This window comes from Helianthus annuus, chromosome 10, assembly GCF_002127325.2.
Source record: "Helianthus annuus cultivar XRQ/B chromosome 10, HanXRQr2.0-SUNRISE, whole genome shotgun sequence".
In the NCBI taxonomy this organism is placed as follows: domain Eukaryota; kingdom Viridiplantae; phylum Streptophyta; class Magnoliopsida; order Asterales; family Asteraceae; genus Helianthus; species Helianthus annuus.
Genome location: NC_035442.2, coordinates 163,799,486 through 163,820,024, shown reverse-complemented (window position 1 = coordinate 163,820,024; position 20,539 = coordinate 163,799,486). Strand labels below are relative to the sequence as shown.

Here is a 20,539-nt window from a genome sequence, read left to right as displayed (position 1 = left end):
AGTAGATTTGCCATTTCTTGATTATTATTATTCCATGTACAAGGTATCCGTAATTGCATGTCTCATAGATTTTACCTGTTTCTCATACTTGATTTCTCTTTTTAGGGAAGGCTACAAAATGGACAAGATATAACAATCACTCAATATTCTGATACCAACGTATACATGTAACGTCCATAATTGTTCCTTTTAATTTATTAAATGACAACATACTTTTCTAACAAAATTTGGGCATGACCCGTTTGTAAACGGGAGGTGCCCTGTTTTTCATAACCAAACTTCATTCAAACTGTACGCAAACATTCAAAAGACATGACATACACAACAAAAGATGACCTATTTTTAGTTTCGAAACCATTAAGTTTATGTACGCACTTACGACAAATTTCAAAAGACAACCATGACCAAACTAGTTTTAAGTACAAAACATAGACATAAGTAACTAGGTAATTTGACATTGATTTTATACAAAATGCGGAGCGCTTGACGGGCTTGAGATGTGTTCGATCCGGGCAAAGCTTGATAGCTAGACATGAGATTTACCTACATGACCACAACAACATCAAACATCATTAGAACAAAGTTTTCTTCTAACCCAAGAAATTTAACTTACGAACTTGAAATATACATAACGTTCACGGCTTGTATTACACTACATTCTTTCGTACTTGTACGGTTGTGAGTTCCAACGGAACTTCATGCCAATCTTTCTAGTTTTACAATTTCATCATTCGACCCATTCAAGTAAAGGGTCCATTCTTATAGCTTAACCATGCTTAACTCAAAATAGCACAATTATGGATAAACACATATCTAAAGTAAAACCAAAATTTGTACAAGTAGCGTACCTCGGTCTTGATCCCCTTGTTGCTTCACTTGACTCGAACTTTCTTCCTTAACGCCTACATATAACCATTCATTCTTTTAATCTATGTTTCATACTCAATTACATACATCAATTGATAAAAACCATACACAATTTGGCTCATACTTCTTAAACACATTCAATTCACATAAGGTTTATGACATACAAGACTAACATCTTTATTGTGGCATTTTGTCAAACACTTGGTGTGCATAACATGAATAAAGCATAGGGTACAAGTGTTCAATGCATGATTCTACTAGTTCATTCTTAAATCATTAAAACAATCAAATTTCCCACAATAATCATTCCAAATCAGTTTCTAACTATTACTAATCTATCAATAATAACTCTTACACTTACTATTGCAATAATTAGCATATAATTTCATTCCATGTTCTTCATCATCACCCTAGTTCAAGTGGGTTTTTGCTAAAAATCACCCAACTATCTAGAATCAAACATAATTCTTGTTCTAATGTATTTTCCTAACTCTTAGACACACAAATTTCTGCATACATTCATGATTGGGTCGAAACCCTCATTCTATAATTCATCAATTTCAGAATTTCGACTTACCTCTTTGTAGGACAAGCTTAGATTACTAGAGAATCGAGTTCATGCAGGTTATTTGATCTTGATTTCCCTTTCAATCTTGCTGATTTGTAGAACTTAGGGTTTTCCCCTTGGTTCCTTTCTTTGATCGATCCACAGAACACACCAGGAGGTGTATTTTGTTTTATTTTATTTAATGGTAAACTTTCTTTACTATATACAAATTTAGCCCCTCTAATTCTAATGGTTGACAATTAACTCATAAACTTTCATTCTTGTTGAACTATTATCACATTCTTTTAACTTAGTTAATATTACATTATTAGACATTTAAAATAGCATAAATAAATTGCGCATTTTGGGGTGTTACAAGTCTACCCTCCTTAAAAGAGGTTTCGTCCCCGAAACCTGAATACATACCAAATAATGTCGGGTAGAGCTTCCTCATTTCATCCTCTAACTCCCATGTAAGATCCGATCCTTTCCGATGTTGCCATTGCACCAAGACTTGCTTTATAGTTTTGTTCCGAAGGTGCGTTACCTTAGAATCCTTGATAGCTATCGGCTTCTCGATATAATTCAATTTTTCATCCAGCTCAATATCGTCAAGGGGCACATATGCCGTCTCATCCGCTAAACACTTTCTCAATTGTGATACATGGAATGTGTCATGTATTCCATCCAAAGTTGGCGGTAACTCCAACTGATATGCTACCTCCCCAACCCGGGCTAAAATCTTGAAAGGTCCTATGTAGCGAGGACCTAGCTTTCCTCGCTTACGGAAAAGGATTATAACTTTCCATGGGGAAACCTTTAATAACACATAATCACCTACTTGAAATTCGATGGGTCGCCTCCTTTGATCTGCATAGGCCTTTTGTCGATCTTGAGCCGCTTTCAAACGGGCTCGCACAAGATCGATCTTCTCGTTAGTTTTAACCACCACCTCGTTGGGTGCAATTTCTCTCTGTCCCACCTCTCCCCAACAAATTGGAGTTCTACACTTTCTTCCATACAACAATTCATACGGTGCCATTCGAATGCCGTTGTGGTAGCTGTTGTTGTATGAAAATTCCACCAACGGCAAGTGGTCATCCCAGCTTCCCCCGAAGTCTATCACACATGCTCGCAGCATGTCGATAAGTGTTTGAATAGTCCGCTCGGACTGACCATCCGTTTGGGGGTGGTAAGCGGTACTGAAATGTAATTTTGTACCCATACTTTCATGAAAACCTTGCCAATATCGAGATGTGAATCGGGTATCTCGATCCGACACAATAGATACAGGAACTCCGTGTCGTGATATTATCTCGTTAACATAGATCTCCGCCATCTTTTCGGAGGAGAAGGCTTCCCGAATGGGTAAGAAATGCGCACTCTTGGTGAGGCGATCTACGATCACCCATATAGCATCGTGACCTTTCCTTGTCTTAGGAAGCTTGGTCACTAGGTCCATCGTCAATTCTTCCCATTTCCATACCGGAATCTCTAACGGTTGCAACTTCCCATATGGTTTCTGATGTTCTGCCTTTACCTGCAGACATGTCAAACATTTGGCAACATACTTGACAATATCACGCTTCATGCCGGGCCACCAATAACTTTTCTTCAAGTCCAAATACATTTTTGTAGCTCCAGGATGAACCGAAAATCGGGATTTGTGAGCTTCTTCGAGTAATACACCCTTTGCTTCGCTAAACCGAGGTATCCAAATACGACCATACATGGTTTTAATTCCATCGGATCTTTCTTCGAATTTATCAACAAACCCCTTTGTTCTTTCCTTTTTGGAATCCATTCCGCTTAGTGACTTGATTTGGGCTTCTTTAACCATTTCGAGAAATCGAGGTGTAATTATCATCTTCATGGACTTTACTTGAATTGGAGGCGGGTAATCCTTTCGGCTCAGGGCATCGGCTACTACGTTAGCTTTACCCGGATGATAAAGGATCTCACAATCATAATCTTTAAGAAGTTCTAACCACCTTCGTTGCCTCATATTTAATTCCCTTTGCTCGAAAAAGTATTTAAGGCTTTTGTGGTCAGAATAAATAACGCTTTTCGTGCCGTAAAGATAGTGCCTCCATATCTTCAAAGCAAATACTACTGCAGCTAACTCCAAATCATGGGTTGGGTAATTACTTTCGTGTGTCTTCAATTGCCTAGAAGCATAGGCAATGACTCTACCCCTTTGCATCAAAACACATCCCAGCCCTTGGTGTGACGCATCCGTAAACACCACCAAGTCTTCCGTTCCATCTGGTAGAGTTAGTACCGGGGAACTCGACAGCTTTTCTTTCAAGGTTTGAAATGCCCTTTCTTGATATGCACCCCATGAAAACTTCTCATCCTTCTTGGTTAACTTGGTCAACGGCAAGGCCAATTTAGAAAAGTCTTGGATAAACCTCCTATAATAGCCTGCTAAACCCAAAAAGCTTCTTACTTCACTTGGGTTCTTGGGAGGTACCCATTTCATAACGGCTTCCACCTTTGACGGGTCTACTAAGATACCATCCGCATTAATAACATGACCGAGAAATTGTACCTCTCTAAGCCAAAAAGCACACTTGGAGAATTTCGCGTACAATTTCTCCTTGCGAAGTACTTCAAGAACCTCACGTAAATGGCATGCATGATCGGCTTTACTTCGGGAATAAACCAGGATGTCATCGATAAAAACTATAACGAATCTGTCTAACATGGGCCGACAGACTCGATTCATAAGATCCATGAACGCGGCAGGCGCGTTCGTTAATCCAAAGGACATTACTAAGAACTCGTAATGCCCGTATCGCATTCTAAAAGCCGTTTTCGCCACATCCTCATCTCGTACTCTTAACTGATGGTACCCAGACCGCAAGTCTATTTTTGAAAACCAACTTGCCCCTTGTAACTGATTGAAGAGATCATCGATTCGGGGCAATGGGTATCGGTTTTTCACAGTCAGCTTGTTCAACTCGCGGTAATCGATGCACATGCGCATCGAACCATCTTTCTTTTTGACAAAAAGTACAGGCGCTCCCCATGGCGACACACTCGGGCGTATAAATCCCTTGTCGAGCAATTCTTGTATTTGTACCATTAGCTCCCGCATTTCTGTTGGGGCCAGCCTATAAGGGGCCTTGGCTACGGGTTTGGCGTTAGGGTATAATTCGATCTTGAAATCCACTTCGCGTTCTGGTGGAAGCCCCGGTAAATCTTCCGGAAAAACATCAAGAAACTCATTCACAACTTCAACCTCTTCTATCTTAGGGGTATTCTGCTTAGTATCCACCACGTAAGTTAGAAATGCCTTGCTTCCATTTCGTACGTATTTGTATGCTTGGACTATAGAACAAAGCTTAGAATTGATATTCCTTTCCCCTTGTATGCTTACTCGTTTTCCTTCCGAGGTTAACACATGAATTACCTTCTTCTCACATTGAATTTCGGCCTGATGTTTAGCTAGCCAATCCATGCCAACTATAACCTTAAATTCCCCCAATATCATGGGAATAAGGTCAATAGCAAACTTCTCGTCTTCAATGATTATTTCACAATCTCTACAAACTTCGTGCAACAAGTAACTCTTACTATCGGCTATTTCTACTTCTAATGGTACACGCAGTCTTTCGATTCTAAAGGAGGGGTGTGACACTAATTCACTTGATACAAACGATCTACTGGCACCGGTATCAAATAACACATACGTAGGCATCGAGTTCAATGAGAATATACCTGATACAACATTCGGGTGGTCCTTCGCTTCCTCGGTTGTGATCTGAAACATCCTCCCCTTAGCTTTTGGGGCTTCCTCCTTCCTTGCCTCCTTATCAGTTTTCTGTTGAAGCTTAGGACACTCAGCCTTAATATGACCCGGTTGGAAACAGTTGTAACACGTTCTTGAAGGATTAGGACACCTATAGTATGGGTGTCCCTCTTGACCACAGTTGTAACAACCCTTCTTCCCTTTCAAACATTCCCCCGTGTGTAACTTTCCGCACGTTTTGCATTTCGGAATACTACCCTTCGCCTTATCCTTCTTGCCTTAATCTTGAAATTTTGGTTTCTTTGAAGGGCTCGAGCTAGAAACATTTTCAGATACTCTCTTTTCGCCTCTTTCTGCCTGTCTTCTCATTTCAATCTCCCTATCTCGGGCCAGTTCAATGAGCTCATTCAAAGTTTCACATTTAGCGGGAATTATGAACTCCCGATATTCAGCCTTCAACATACCGTAATAACGGTTTATCTTCATTCTCTCCGTTCCTGCTATCTCGTTACAGAACTTCAGCTTGTCAAGGAAAACGTTAGTGATTTCATCAATGGTTTCATCTTTCTGACGAAGATGTAAGAAATCTTCTTGGATCTTGTCGATGGCAGATTGTGGACAGTGGTGCTTTAGAAAAGGTTCCTTGAACTCTTGCCATGTCAAGACTTGAACTTTTTCTTCCCCAAGCTCTTTACTATAAACATCCCACCAATCCTTAGCTCGGAGTTGTAGCAAACCGGTGGCGAACATCACTTGATCCTCCTTTTCACAATGACTCCTTACGAACACCGCTTCCGTACTTGCAATCCACCTTTGACATACTATAGGATCAATTTCTCCTTTGAATGGTAACGGGTTGCACGCCATAAATTCTTTGTAAGTGCACTTGCGAGTTCCTTTCCTTTCTTGCATTACATTAATCATTCCTTTTAACTCGTCTATCTTACTCGCCATCATGGATTCTACCACTTCTAGCACATGACCTTCTACTTCTTGGGCTAAATGAGGAATACTTGCTTGCATTGCCCTTCCAATCTCTTCCGAGATCATAGTTTTCAGCTGTTCTTGTCGTGTCGCTTCATCCTCATTCGTATCCGTCATCTACACATAAACATCATTCTTTATTCCAAGCATTCAATCATCCTTTCCGTCAAATAATCATTCTTTTAGTACATACTTCCTTGAAAGTTAACATTCATGCATACTATTATTCTTTAGAGTCTTATTATAGCGTTTGCAATACTTCACGTATGATAGAAAACATTAAGCAGAACATCGCAATTGAAAAAGGCTGAAAACAGGCTCCACCGTAAATTACGGTGTCACCGTAATTTACGGTGGCATTATTTCCTTTACGGTGTAAGGCTACTGCCTTACGGCAGAAGAATTTCGTTCCAGTGTCTACCGTAAGTTACAGTGTCACCGTAATTTACGGTGACGCCCAGCATACTTTGATGAATTTCTTATTTTGCAGCCATCTGTTCAACCCGTTTTAACCCGTACCAGTCCGTTTCGTCCCAAACTTTTACACATCATCCCGTGATGATTTTCCTAACATTCCCTAACCAACTCATTCATAATACGAAATCAACTTTAAAGTTACTTACTTGCTTCGCGCCGCGGGTCGAACACACTCTTCACATGAGCTTCCGGTTTGAGTTCAAGCATTTGATGCTTGAATCCCTCAAACCCACGCTCTGATACCAACTTGTAACGTCCATAATTGTTCCTTTTAATTTATTAAATGACAACATACTTTTCTAACAAAATTTGGGCATGACCCGTTTGTAAACGGGAGGTGCCCTGTTTTTCATAACCAAACTTCATTCAAACTGTACGCAAACATTCAAAAGACATGACATACACAACAAAAGATGACCTATTTTTAGTTTCGAAACCATTAAGTTTATGTACGCACTTACGACAACTTTCAAAAGACAACCATGACCAAACTAGTTTTAAGTACAAAACATAGACATAAGTAACTAGGTAATTTGACATTGATTTTATACAAAATGCGGAGCGCTTGACGGGCTTGAGATGTGTTCGATCCGGGCAAAGCTTGATAGCTAGACATGAGATTTACCTACATGACCACAACAACATCAAACATCATTAGAACAAAGTTTTCTTCTAACCCAAGAAATTTAACTTACGAACTTGAAATAAACATAACGTTCACGGCTTGTATTACACTACATTCTTTCATACTTGTACGGTTGTGAGTTCCAACGGAACTTCATGCCAATCTTTCTAGTTTTACAATTTCATCATTCGACCCATTCAAGTGAAGGGTCCATTCTTATAGCTTAACCATGCTTAACTCAAAATAGCACAATTATGGATAAACACATATCTAAAGTAAAACCAAAATTTGTACAAGTAGCGTACCTCGGTCTTGATCCCCTTGTTGCTTCACTTGACTCGAACTTTCTTCCTTAACGCCTACATATAACCATTCATTCTTTTAATCTATGTTTCATACTCAATTACATACATCAATTGATAAAAACCATACACAATTTGGCTCATACTTCTTAAACACATTCAATTCACATAAGGTTTATGACATACAAGACTAACATCTTTATTGTGGCATTTTGTCAAACACTTGGTGTGCATAACATGAATAAAGCATAGGGTATAAGTGTTCAATGCATGATTCTACTAGTTCATTCTTAAATCATTAAAACAATCAAATTTCCCACAATAATCATTCCAAATCAGTTTCTAACTATTACTAATCTATCAATAATAACTCTTACACTTACTATTGCAATAATTAGCATATAATTTCATTCCATTTCTTCATCATCACCCTAGTTCAAGTGGGTTTTTGCTAAAAATCACCCAACTATCTAGAATCAAACATAATTCTTGTTCTAATGTATTTTCCTAACTCTTAGACACACAAATTTCTGCATACATTCATGATTGGGTCGAAACCCTCATTCTATAATTCATCAATTTCAGAATTTCGACTTACCTCTTTGTAGGACAAGCTTAGATTACTAGAGAATCGAGTTCATGCAGGTTATTTGATCTTGATTTCCCTTTCAATCTTGCTGATTTGTAGAACTTAGGGTTTTCCCCTTGGTTCCTTTCTTTGATCGATCCACAGAACACACCAGGAGGTGTGTTTTGTTTTATTTTATTTAATGGTAAACTTTCTTTACTATATACAAATTTAGCCCCTCTAATTCTAATGGTTGACAATTAACTCATAAACTTTCATTCTTGTTGAACTATTATCACATTCTTTTAACTTAGTTAATATTACATTATTAGACATTTAAAATAGCATAAATAAATTGCGCATTTTGGGGTGTTACAATACACAAGAGTATACGAAGACTGTATAAATGAAGCATCAATACTTGTGAAGTTTGAACATGAAAATATGATTGAGTTGCTTGGATATTGCATTGACGGAACAAAGGTGTACCTCGTCTATGACCTTGCACCTAAAGCAACTCTGGCTGGCTTGATGTTTGGTATTTTTTTTCCATTTGACATGTGTACCTCTTAATTAAGGTCGTTGCTCATAAATACTTGTAATAGAGTTTGAGAGCATGCAATTAGTGTTGTTAACATGATATTATCTGATTCTTTTACCTATAAATGTCTGATCCGTAATCTGCATTTGTAGATCCTACGTGTAATCTTTTGAACTGGAATAAACGGTGCAAAATAATTCTTGGTGTAGCTAGGGTACTTGCATACCTTCACAATCATGCTCCCATTCGGATCATTCATCGTGATGTAAAACCTGCAAACATTCTTATAGATGAAAGTTTTGACCCCAAACTGTCATGTTTTGGGACAGCCTTGGCAACCAACGAGACTTGCCCCATTCAGGTTGATCGGCTTTGTGGGACTCCGTAAGTGCAAAATAGTTCCCTTAAAAACCGTCATCTTTTTGTCTCATGCTCGTTGTTGAAAGATATATTTTTAATGAATCCATTAAAGTAATCTATATTGTAAATTTGCAATTATTAAAAGAAAACTGCCCCCAGATTAGAATTATACATGTTTCCATTCCCGTGTGTTCCTTTTGAAATTTGGATAATTTGTATTGTTGACATGGCTAATACCGGCACATGTGACAGTGGATATATGGCACCAGAGTATTTATCGGCATCAATGGTGTCAACCAAGGCAGATGTCTATAGTTTTGGTGCATTGGTTTTGGGAACTGTAACTGGGCAAAGACAATTGGATCTAACACGCGACGAGGACCCTATTCTTTCTGATATAGTAAGTGTTATTAGGTTCTGTGATGGTACACTTATAAAATCTATATTCTAAAAAGTAGATGCTTTTCTCTTCTTGAATCAAAATATAACTGACTTCTTTTCAAGTTACAACATACCTTCTAATGTGGCTTGTCAGCTTCTGAAAAAATGTCTAGTTAATGAAAATCTATCATTTTTTTTTTGTTTTGTAGGTAACTAATAGTTATATACTTGTTGAGTTGTGACATGTGTAATTGTGTAGGTCCGGAAAAATTGGCTGGAAGGAACATTGTCAAATATAGTTGATCCCAGAATTGAGGTTGATTCAACCTTGATTGCAAAATTCATAGAGATTGGGTTGTTGTGTGTTGAAAAAGATCTAGCGGTTAGGCCAACAATGGAGGAAGTTGTTGACATGTTGCTTGGTACCTCCACTTCAACCATCCTGTTAGATTTCTGATTTAGGGTTTTGCAGAACGAAAGATAATGTTCATAAGAATGAATTGATAATTGATACTGTTGTGATACATACGTATATATGCATACATAATATGGCAGTAACCGCCATACAAAAAAAAAAACTTAGGATAGTGACATAATAATAACAATAATAACATAATATTAATATGATCTAACTTGTAGATATTCGTCTAACACCCTCCCGTAAGTTTGATCATGCCAGATTCATGTGCAGCAGTTTCCTTAATCGAATGAAATCCTTTAGCTGTAGAGCCTTTGTCATGATGTCTGCTATTTGATCCTTCGTTGCACAGAACACAACCTCTACTTCTCTTTTCTTGATGAGATCTCTAATAAAGTGATATTTGACTCTTATGTGCTTGCTTTTGCCATGATATACTGGATCTCTAGCTAGACAAATAGTTGATTTATTATCACAGAATATTGGAATTGAGTAGTCTTCTTTTCCTTGTAGATCATCCAGTATTCCTTTGATCCATAATGCTTGACATCCCGTCAGTGATAGTGCCATGTATTCAGCTTCTGTGGAAGATAATGCTACCACCTTTTGTTTCTTTGATTGCCAAGATATAGGACCAGACCCTAAATGAAAAATATATCCCGAGGTACTCTTGCTGTCATCTACATTCCCTGCATAATCACTATCACTGAACCCCACTAAATGTTTCTTCTTTCCTTTAGAATAAGTAATTCCTTGCTCCTGGGTCCCTTTGATGTATTTTAGTATACGTTTTGCAGCTTCCCAGTGACTTTTCTTTGGACATTCCATGAACCTGCTTATCTTGCTTACTGCAAACATGATATCTGGTCTAGTGTTGGTGAGATACATTAAGCTTCCGACTAGGCTACGATATATCCCCTCATCAACAAACTCTTCTGGATCATCCTTAGATAATTTTAATCCATATTCCATTGGAGTTGACACTGTGTTGCATAGTGTCATCCTGTATTTCTCCAGTAAATTTCTCATGTACTTCCTTTGCGAGAGTGTAATACTACCATTCTCATATGCTACTTCCATGCCAAGGAAGTAGTGTAATCGACCCATATCCGTCATCTCAAATTCCCTTTTCATTGAGGCTTTAAATTCTGAAATTAATCTTATCGAGCTACTTGCTATAATTAAGTCGTCCACATACAAACATATTATGATTTTTCCTTCATTGGTGTCCTTGATATATAGTGTGTGTTCATAAATGCATTTTTTAAATCCGTTTTGAATAAAGTATGCATCTATTCGACTGTACCACGCCCTAGGAGCTTGCTTTAGACCATATAAAGCTCGTTTGAGATAACATACCTTCTTCTCTTCTCCTTTCTTGATATACCCTTGAGGTTGCTCTATATAGACTTGCTCTTCTAATTTCCCGTTTAGAAAAACAATTTTTACATCCATTTGATGGAGATGCCATTCGTATTGAGCCGCGAGAGCCAGCACTAGTCTAACAGTTTCGAATCTAATTACAGGAGCGAACACCTCTTGATAATCAATTCCGTACTTCTGTTTATACCCTTTCACTACCAGTCTGGCCTTATATTTATCTACATTCCCTTTTTCATCATATTTTGTCTTATAGATCCATTTAACACCAATTGGTTTTTGATGTTTTGGAGGATCTACAAGTTCCCATGTCTGATTTTTGTGAATAGACTCTATTTCCTTATCCATGGCTTCCCTCCACCTCAAGTCTTTCTTGGCTTCTTCATATGAAGTTGGATCAGCACTTGTATAAAGAACAAAGTTCACGACTTGGCTTTTATTATACCTCTGTAAAACTTCTGATTCTGTCAGTGCTCTTGCACTTTGATAAATGTTGTTAAGACTTTTTGTACGAATAACGTCATTTTCAGAATCAGAAGATGATGTCTCATTTTCATGTTGTTGCATGTGTTTGGCTGCTGAGACGTTCTCATGATGCTGATTTTGATTTGTTCCCTGACTCAATTCTCCGTCTTCTCGTGGTGTTGAAACATTGTCCTCAGGCTGTTCAGCGGAAGTTATTCCCACTGGTGTCTTGTCGGATTTACTGTCATCCTGAGATTCACTCTCATCGGTATCTGTTACAACCAGTGGAGCATCAGCCGTTCCTGAATCCATGACCCATCTTTTATTCTCATCGAAGATTACATCACGACTGACGATGATTTTATTGGTTTTTGGATTGTATAGTTTGTAACCTTTACTATGTTCACTGTAACCAATGAACACTGCCTTTTCCGTTTTCTTGTTCAACTTATCTCTATGTTGTTTGGGGATGTGAACATAAGCTAAACAGCCAAACACCTTGAGATGCTCCACATTGGGCTTGTTACCGTTCCATGCCTCATAAGGAGTTATATTTGGTCTTGTCTTAGTAACCGTTCGATTTAATATATATGTAGCACATGCTATCGCTTCTGCCCAGTAACATCATGCTCCTACTCAACTCCATTAAAGTTCTGTTTTTTCTCTCTGCTACCCCATTCTGTTGGGGAGAATAGCTATTAGTAAGTTGATGACGTATTCCGTGTAGCTTTAGATAATCTTGAAACGCCTTACTACAGTACTCTCCTCCTCTATCGTTCTCAGCATTTTAATTGAATGATCGGACTGTTTTTCATTTAAGGCCTTGAATGTTTTGAAATAGTTCAAGGCTTCTGATTTATACTTGAGAAAAAATACCCAAGTTTTCCTTGAAAAATCATCTATAAAAGTAATAAAATACTTGCATCCTCCTATTGATTCAGTCCTCATAGGTCCACATATATCCGAATGAACTAGTTGTAAGGGTTTGTCGGCTCGCCATGTGATTTTCTTTGAGAATGCTTTTCTTGATTGTTTTCCCGAAATACACCCTTCACAAATGCTTTCATTTTTCATTATCTTAGGTAATCCGAGTACAAGTTCCTTATTTCCCATACTTACTAACGTATCCATATTTACATGCCCATATCTTTTATGCCATAGTGATGAAATATCGTTTGTAGTCATAGTCAATGCTAGGTTCAAATCACTATTCAGCCGAAGGGAAACATTTTATTACTAGTCATTGTAATTTCTCCTACAGTTTCCTTTCTTGCATCCTTGATGATACACCGATCTTCTTGAAACAGCACTATGTACCCTTTCTGTACGAGTTGTCCTACGCTAAGTAGGTTATGTTTCAGACCTTTCACATAAAATACATTAGGTATTTTACGAATTCGGTCTTTAATTTTCAGGGATACCTCTCCACAGCCAAGTACCTCTAACCTTTTATCGTCTCCTGTCCTTACTTCCTTTTTTAAGGATTCATCTAAGTTAACGAATAAATTCTTGTTTCCTGTCATGTGATTACTACATCCGCTATCTAGATACCAACAGTCATCATTGACTGTCTCTTCCATATTAAAAATCATGAACATAGTGTCTTCTTGTTCATCGATTTCTTCGTCTTTATGGATTAACATGTTGTCAGCCTTCTCACTGTCATCCTTTCGCTGACAGAATTTGGCCGTGTGACCTAATCGCTGACAGTTATAACATCTAATCATACTCATGTTTCGGCCCCTGTATTTTCCTCGACCTTTTCCTCCTACTTCGTTCCTTGATTGCTTAAACCTGTCTTGATTCGAATTCTGCATTTGAAATGCATGCTCTATTGGGTTATCCTCATATCTATTCAATCTCAGTTCATGAGATTGAAGAATTCCCATTAATTCTTCGGTTGAGACATTCTCCAGATCCTTCGTTTCTTCCACAGTGATCACCACCGACTCGAAATTTCGAGTCAAACTACGTAATATTTTTTCTACAATTCGTTGTTCACCGATTTTTTCTTCATTCATTCGTAATTGATTAACAATAAAAATTGTTCTATTGAAGTATTCTTCAATAGATTCTCCTTCTTTCATTTTAAGGGCATCAAATTCACAACGAAGAGTTTGGAGTTTAATTGTTTTTACCCGGTTTTCTCCTCGGTAAGATTTGTGCAAAATGTTCCGTGCTTCTTTTGACGATTTGGCTAGTGCGATCCTTTCGAATATTGTGTCGTTTACCGACTGAAAGAGAATATGCAGTGCCCGTTTGTCCTTCTTGACTGCATCCTTATGCGCTGTTGTTGCATCTTCGGTTGGATTTGTTCCCAGTTCTTGTATTCCTTCATCAACAACACTCCATAATTCTTGTGATTCAAACAGGACTTTGATCTGAATATGCCAATGGTAATAATTTTGTCCGGTGAGTTTGGGAATCTGAGTTTGAATTCCTTGTGCTTGATTCATGCTTTAATCGTGATTTGTGACTGCGTGGATTTGGATCGATGTGGCTCTGATACCACTATGTTAGATTTCTGATTTAGGGTTTTGCAGAACGAAAGATAATGTTCATAAAAATGAATTGATAATTGATACTGTTGTGATACATACGTATATATACATACATAATATGGCAGTAACCGCCATACAAAAAAAAAAACTTAGGATAGTGACATAATAATAACAATAACATAATATTAATATCACTTATAGATATTCGTCTAACACATCCGTGTGTCGGATATGCGAGCAAGAATGAATCTAAGTTGCCATTTGGATTTAGATTTGGATTGGGAATGCGATTCAGATTTGGGTTTGGATGACTTTAATTGAAGATAATGAGTGATGCAGGTGAAGGTGAAGAGTTTATCAGAGTTATGCCTAAGATAATGCATTGAAGTGATACAAAGTGACTCGTGTTCTTGTTTTAATTTTTCTTGGAAGCATGTGCCAAGTGCCAACCAAATATGGTTAAGCGTATTCATCATTTTCCAACAATATGTTGTAGATGTGGGAAACAACCCTAGAACAAAAATGGCCAAAAAGACAAAGTATTGTAGAAATATGACAACCACCTTCTCTATCAGAATATATAAGTAAATTCAACCACCACTAAAAAAATCGTTTGAACACATTTAGACTTGAACCCTCATTATTTGGGAGGAACACTATTCCAACAAGTGATGGCAAAAAAAAAAGAAAAAAAAAAACCGAACCTGACAAGAATACTCGAAATCCGAAAATTTCGGGACGGGTATTCGGGTATGGGATTGAAAGATTACAATTTTGTGGGTATAAGGCTGATATGAGATTAGGTGATACCCGACCCGATTACTTGAAACGATATACCTGTTACCCCCTAACCCTTGCTTAGTATGCTTCGTTATGTGGAAAAAAAATTATTTCGGATATATTTTAATGATATTATTTATATCTGTATACTACGAAATAATAAATTGCCTTTTGCGATTTATATCATCATATAACTAGGTTATAACCCCGTGTATTACACGGGTTGAATAAATAAATTTTATATACTAAATAATAAAATAATATATATTTAAACACCTTATTTATTGCACGAGTTGAATAAATATAATTTTATATATTAAATAATAAAAAGTTATATCTATAAGAACAATATTGTACATGTTGAATAAATGTAATTTTATATACAAAATAAAAAAGTTATATTTTTAAAACCACATGGATTACACGAGTTGAATAAATGTAATATTGTTTACCAAATAATAAAATAATACATCTTTAAAAAACCCCATTTATTACATGAGTTGAATAAATGTAATTTTATATACCAAATAATAAAAAAAAATACATGTTTAAAAATATACGTGTTACAAGGTTTGAATAAATGTATTTTTCTTTACTAAATAATAAAAAATATATATATCCTTAAAAAAACCTCGTGTATTGTACGAATTAAATAAATCTAATTTTATACATCAAAAAATAAAATTACGGTTTCGGCCCCCATGGTTACTTTTACCCTTTTAGCCAAAAAAAAGAATTTTTTAACATCTAAGCCCCCAACGTCTTCTTTTCTAACCTTTTTGGCCCCTAACGTCTTTTTTAACCCTTTTGGCCCCTAACATTTAATGGATGGGGTTAGTGTTAGGAGCCAAAAAGGTTAGAAAAGAAGACGTTGAGGGCTCAGATGTTAAAAGATTCTTTTTTTGGGCTAAAAGGGTAAAAGTGATATAACTACAGGGGCCAAAATCATAATTTTCTCTAAATAATATTATAAATGAGAAGAAAATATTAAATTAAATAATAATTATCCATAAGATATTAAACTAAATAATATTTAATAGAAAAGTTATCTACAATTAATTAGAAAAGATTAAATTAAAATAATAATTATCTATAAGAGATGCCATAATATGATGACAAGTGTCCCAAAAGTGGTTTCTTTTATTATATAGTATAAGATAAGATTTGTAAATTTTAATATCTCAAACAATGATGATGATATGTATGCTATTTATTATTATAAAAACATAAATTTACATAAATATTAGAATAGAGAGAAAATATATATACCTGAAAATCCCAATGGGTATTTTTTATAAAACTAATGGCTATACTCTAATACACGTGGGTATGGCCGATACCTAACGGGTAAGTATTGGGATGAGTATGAGACATGGTTTTACAACCAGCTATAGGACTATGATTACCAATGTCCGACCCATACACGTCTCTTTGTCATCCCTAATTTCAACATCTTTATACCATTGAATTACATGCCCTTCAGTTTCTATCTACAGTCAATTGTTATCTAGTTGAAAGACTTGTCGGTGATTATAAAGTTTCATCGGCTATTTAGACATAGCATATATCAATTTTACAATTTTCCTTAACTAAACTAACTAGAATTGTCGCACCCTAACTTCCCTATAAGCCTGGATGTGAGGCATTTACGTGTTAACAAAATTTACATCATAACAGAGATGGGGAAATAATTATATTAATGAAATATGAGTTTATACAAAACCGAGAAAGGTACTAAAGATATTATTTCACTACTTGAAACACAATTCAAATGTGGATCTAAATATCATAAAGGACTTAGCAACATCATAGGCCTTCGTGTTCAGAGTCGCAAGTTTCAAGGCGATAGACCGAACCAACCTAGCTTACCATGGAGAATCGGCACCTACGAATCAATCTTTAAAAATACGTTAGCTTTCGTTGGTAGATACTCATATGTGTAAAATCCAACATACATTTTATATCAAATAGAACACATTTTTACCATTGTCTTGTAATAATCTTGGAAGTAAGTCATTTATTCGTTTACTTTTAATTTTCAAAGTTAAAAGTGCATAAACCTCGACTAGGAGTGAAATCATAGAAAAAAACAAGACTTTTATAAGAAAACAGATAAGTCACATGCCCCGTGCTCCAGCAACACACCCTCATGCTTCATACCCTAAAATGAAAAAGACAGGATGTCTTTCGACACGAGGTCGTGCCTCACCAAAAACGCCATTGTGTCACCCTACAGCAAAACAAGACAAAATAGGTCGTCACTCATGGTTCGTGCCTTACCAAAAACGCCCTCGTGTCAAGCTTCACCAGATCAATACAAAATAGGCCACCATGCACGGGACGTGCCTCTGGGCACGCTCGCGTGTCATGTCTTCAAAAGATTTGGAGATCTTAGGAAAATGGGACCCACAAAGTTGACTTGGGTCGTGTCCCATTTCAGAAGGCCCGTGTCTATGAACGAACCTGATCAAAAAAGACAAAAGGAGCTCAACAAACTAGTCACACGGGACGTGTCCCCCTTCAAATTCAACTTATAAATAGAATGTGTGGGTTGTCATTCTCCTCATCCTTTGGCAACCACTATCTCTCGCTCACCACCAATATCCATCACTTTCAACCACTATCCACCACCATTTCTATATTGTATAGAGTTTGGTTTGTTTTAGAATCCAAGATTGTAAAAACTTATATTAAAGTTTTTCGAGCCGTTGCCGGAGACACATGGATTTTAAGAAAGTTTGGAATCGACGGCCTGATCTTTTTCTTTTTCAAAATTTTCATCACAGAAGGTTAACACACGAGGTCGTGCCTCATAGACACGGGGCCTCGCCCAACATCAAAACATAATCTATTTCTTTCAAGAAAAACAAACTTTCGTGTCTATATTAACAGGATTTTGAGATTTTTCATCACTACAACTTAAACAACAACTTGGTGTATGTCCTCCATCTCTTGTGACGACATACAAGTTCCATTAGAAGAACTCAAGCGTTTCTTTAGAAGAAGGCGTCGAGCAAGAGTCCGCCAAGTAGCCAATATCTCTATCTAAACCCCACCCATGGCGGACCAACGTACACTAAAGGACTTCTTAAAGCCAGACATTGGTAACATTGGTAATTTTGGAGCCGCCATAAACCCGCCAAATGTTGATTCAAACAACTTTGAGCTTAGACCACCACGTATCCAAAGGCTTCAAAATTCCTCCACTTTTCATGGCCTTCCCGATGAAGACCCCCGCATACATGTCTTCAAATTCTTGGAAATATGTGATACCTTCCAAATCAATGGAGCCTTAAATGACGCCATTAGACACCGAATGTTCCATTTCTCACTAAAAGACCGAGCCAAGGTTTGGTTAAATGTCTTACTTAACAGGTTCATGAACTTGGTGATATACCAAAATTATTACCTACTCTTTGGTGTGATAATTTGGGAGCTACTTATCTTTAGTTAATCCGGTGTTTCATGCTCATACGAAACATGTTGAAGTAGATTTTCACTTTGTTCGTGCATATGTGGCTCAAGGTGATCTAAATGTTAAGCTCATATATATGAGTGATCAAATTGCTGATGTATTCATTAGGTCATTATCTTCACAATGTTTTCAATCTTTGTGGTCCAAGTCCAGGTCGTTCCCGCCCTCTACTTACGGGGAAATGTTGGACTATATTATTGAAGTTAGAATGGTTATTTTAATTCAATCAAATACAATTCAAGTTTAGAATGATCATTGACTTTATTACCTTTACATTAATTAATTGGTAATTATTCGATGTACGTAGTTATCCATACTAGATCAATAAAGGGTTTCCCCTTGGGCGTATAAATAGATATTACTATAGAGGATTAAGGTAGTGTTTGATATACAGGAATGAGAGGTGGAATGGAATGGATGATTACGAGGGAATGCAGAAAAGGGTGTTTGGTTGGTCAATGGAATGGAATCACCCATTACAAAAGGCATTCCATTCCCTCAAAATCATTCCATCCACCCCCCCTCCCCCATGTTTTTTTTTCATTTCATCCCCTCTTGCACCATTCATCAACAACACCACAACCCACCACCTTCGCCACAACCCACCACCACCACCCACCACTGACGCCATCGCCGCCACCCGCCACCCGCCACCACCTACCACCCGCCACCCGCCACCACCTCACCTCGACAGCCACCGTCACCGCCGCCACCACCCACCCGCCACCGTTATCACCAACAGCCGCGACCAACCGCCAACGCCACTTGCCGTCGTCGCCCACCACTTTCGTCGATGCCACCACCAACCGTTGCCGCCGCCACCCACCACCAACGGCCGCCTTGCCGCCACCACAACTCGTCATCACCGTCGCACCGCCACTCACCGCCACCCACCACCGCCACCTATAACCACCCACAATCACTACCACCGGCCACCACCACCACTCACCGCTGATTTTATTACTTCGTTTTTTCTTGCCTACCTAACAATACACAATAATAATTCATTACATTCACACATGGTAACCAAACAAGACATGGAATGGTAATGATCCATTGTATTCACTCGTCCATTCCATTACCTCGTCTATTCCATTACCCCATACCTCAAGAACACGTATGCTACTCTGTTTGTCGTTTCTGCATTATCAGGTACACACATTCTATAAACTCGTGTGTTCTATTTTGTTTTGATAAAGAGTTGATCAACATGTGATATTATAGTAGATGTTGATTAATCAGTTCTTTTTTGTTTCCCTAAAACTTAAATTAAAATCAGAAACAAGAAATTTTGAATAAACCCTAACGATTAAAAAAAGGAAACTACAAATGCAAGAAATTGAAAAAAGGGACAAATAGTGATCACGCCATACGCCATTAAACCATATGTACGCAAATTGCATTTTATACTTGATTTTATAATTTATAATACCCGAACTCATAATTTGTTTTTTGAACGGTCAACGAATCCTCCAAATAGGCTACTAGCGAAATTCACATCGGGATACACTCGCCTTCGAACCGGGGAAAACCCTCACCCATGGCAGACAGAGCCGGCCCGTAAGGCTTATCAATCTAGGCTAAGGCCTAGGGCCACAAAAAAACAAGGGCCTCCAATTTTATTTCCTTTCATATATTAGACTTATTTTTGCCATTTAAACAACGTTTCTAGGCCCAAAATTTAGGATTTACACTAAGAGTCTGCATTGTCCACGCACACAACACATCTACCCTCGTTACTTGCAGCGTCTTTTGAGTAAACAATGTGAAACTAATTACGGATTGAGCGGGCCAAGATTAGGAAAAGTCATCGCTATGGTTATTCAATGTCTCAAATCTCAATCTCAATTCCTTTATACCAATTCAATAGGGTCCTGACTTTGTAGTTCGCTTAGGGCCTCCAAAAACGTTGGAACGGCATTGGCAGAAGCTCGTAAACACTCCGCCGAAGGCACGACGGTGCAGTGAAGTAAAACCCACTTCAAGAATCAAACTAGTCTCTCATCATCACTGAATGCCACCAGAATTAAGTCCCTTGAAACATCATATCTCTCTCTTACCGCTTCACCGCCAGAAACGACCCAAACTCATAAATTAGTAGCACATATTTCAAC

At 37.6% G+C, this 20,539-nt stretch overlaps 1 protein-coding gene and 2 long non-coding RNA genes across 3 annotated transcripts; all 3 read right to left on the bottom strand.

The window, feature by feature from the left end:
* Positions 1–397: 397 nt before the first annotated feature.
* LOC110883288 lies at positions 398–1,582 on the bottom strand. Its single transcript, XR_002560420.2, has 3 exons — positions 1,445–1,582; positions 849–902; positions 398–543 (listed from the first exon to the last, which is right to left on the bottom strand). It is a non-coding gene; the product is annotated as an uncharacterized LOC110883288 (long non-coding RNA).
* Positions 1,583–1,689: 107 nt separating this feature from the next.
* On the bottom strand, positions 1,690–5,189 carry LOC118482740. Its single transcript, XM_035978387.1, has 4 exons — positions 4,457–5,189; positions 3,477–3,919; positions 1,841–2,954; positions 1,690–1,703 (listed from the first exon to the last, which is right to left on the bottom strand). The coding sequence occupies exons 1-4, from the start codon at positions 5,187–5,189 to the stop codon at positions 1,690–1,692; spliced, it is 2,304 nt and encodes a 767-aa protein (XP_035834280.1).
* Positions 5,190–6,974: 1,785 nt separating this feature from the next.
* Positions 6,975–8,290, bottom strand: LOC110918323. Its single transcript, XR_002581233.2, has 3 exons — positions 8,155–8,290; positions 7,560–7,613; positions 6,975–7,254 (listed from the first exon to the last, which is right to left on the bottom strand). It is a non-coding gene; the product is annotated as an uncharacterized LOC110918323 (long non-coding RNA).
* Between the last annotated feature and the right edge of the window lie 12,249 nt (positions 8,291–20,539).

Bases quoted from the DNA above. Each gene is read 5' to 3' on its own strand.
- LOC118482740 (XM_035978387.1), bottom strand. From the start codon at position 5,189: ATGTTTCAGATCACAACCGAGGAAGCGAAGGACCACCCGAATGTTGTA. The intron at 3,920-4,456 runs GTGTGTCGCCAT...GTATCTTAGTAG, and splicing joins CAAGGGATTTATACGCCCGA to ACCCGTCAAAGGTGGAAGCC. The intron at 2,955-3,476 runs GTTATTTATTCT...ACATGTCTGCAG, and splicing joins ATCTTTACGGCACGAAAAGC to GTAAAGGCAGAACATCAGAA.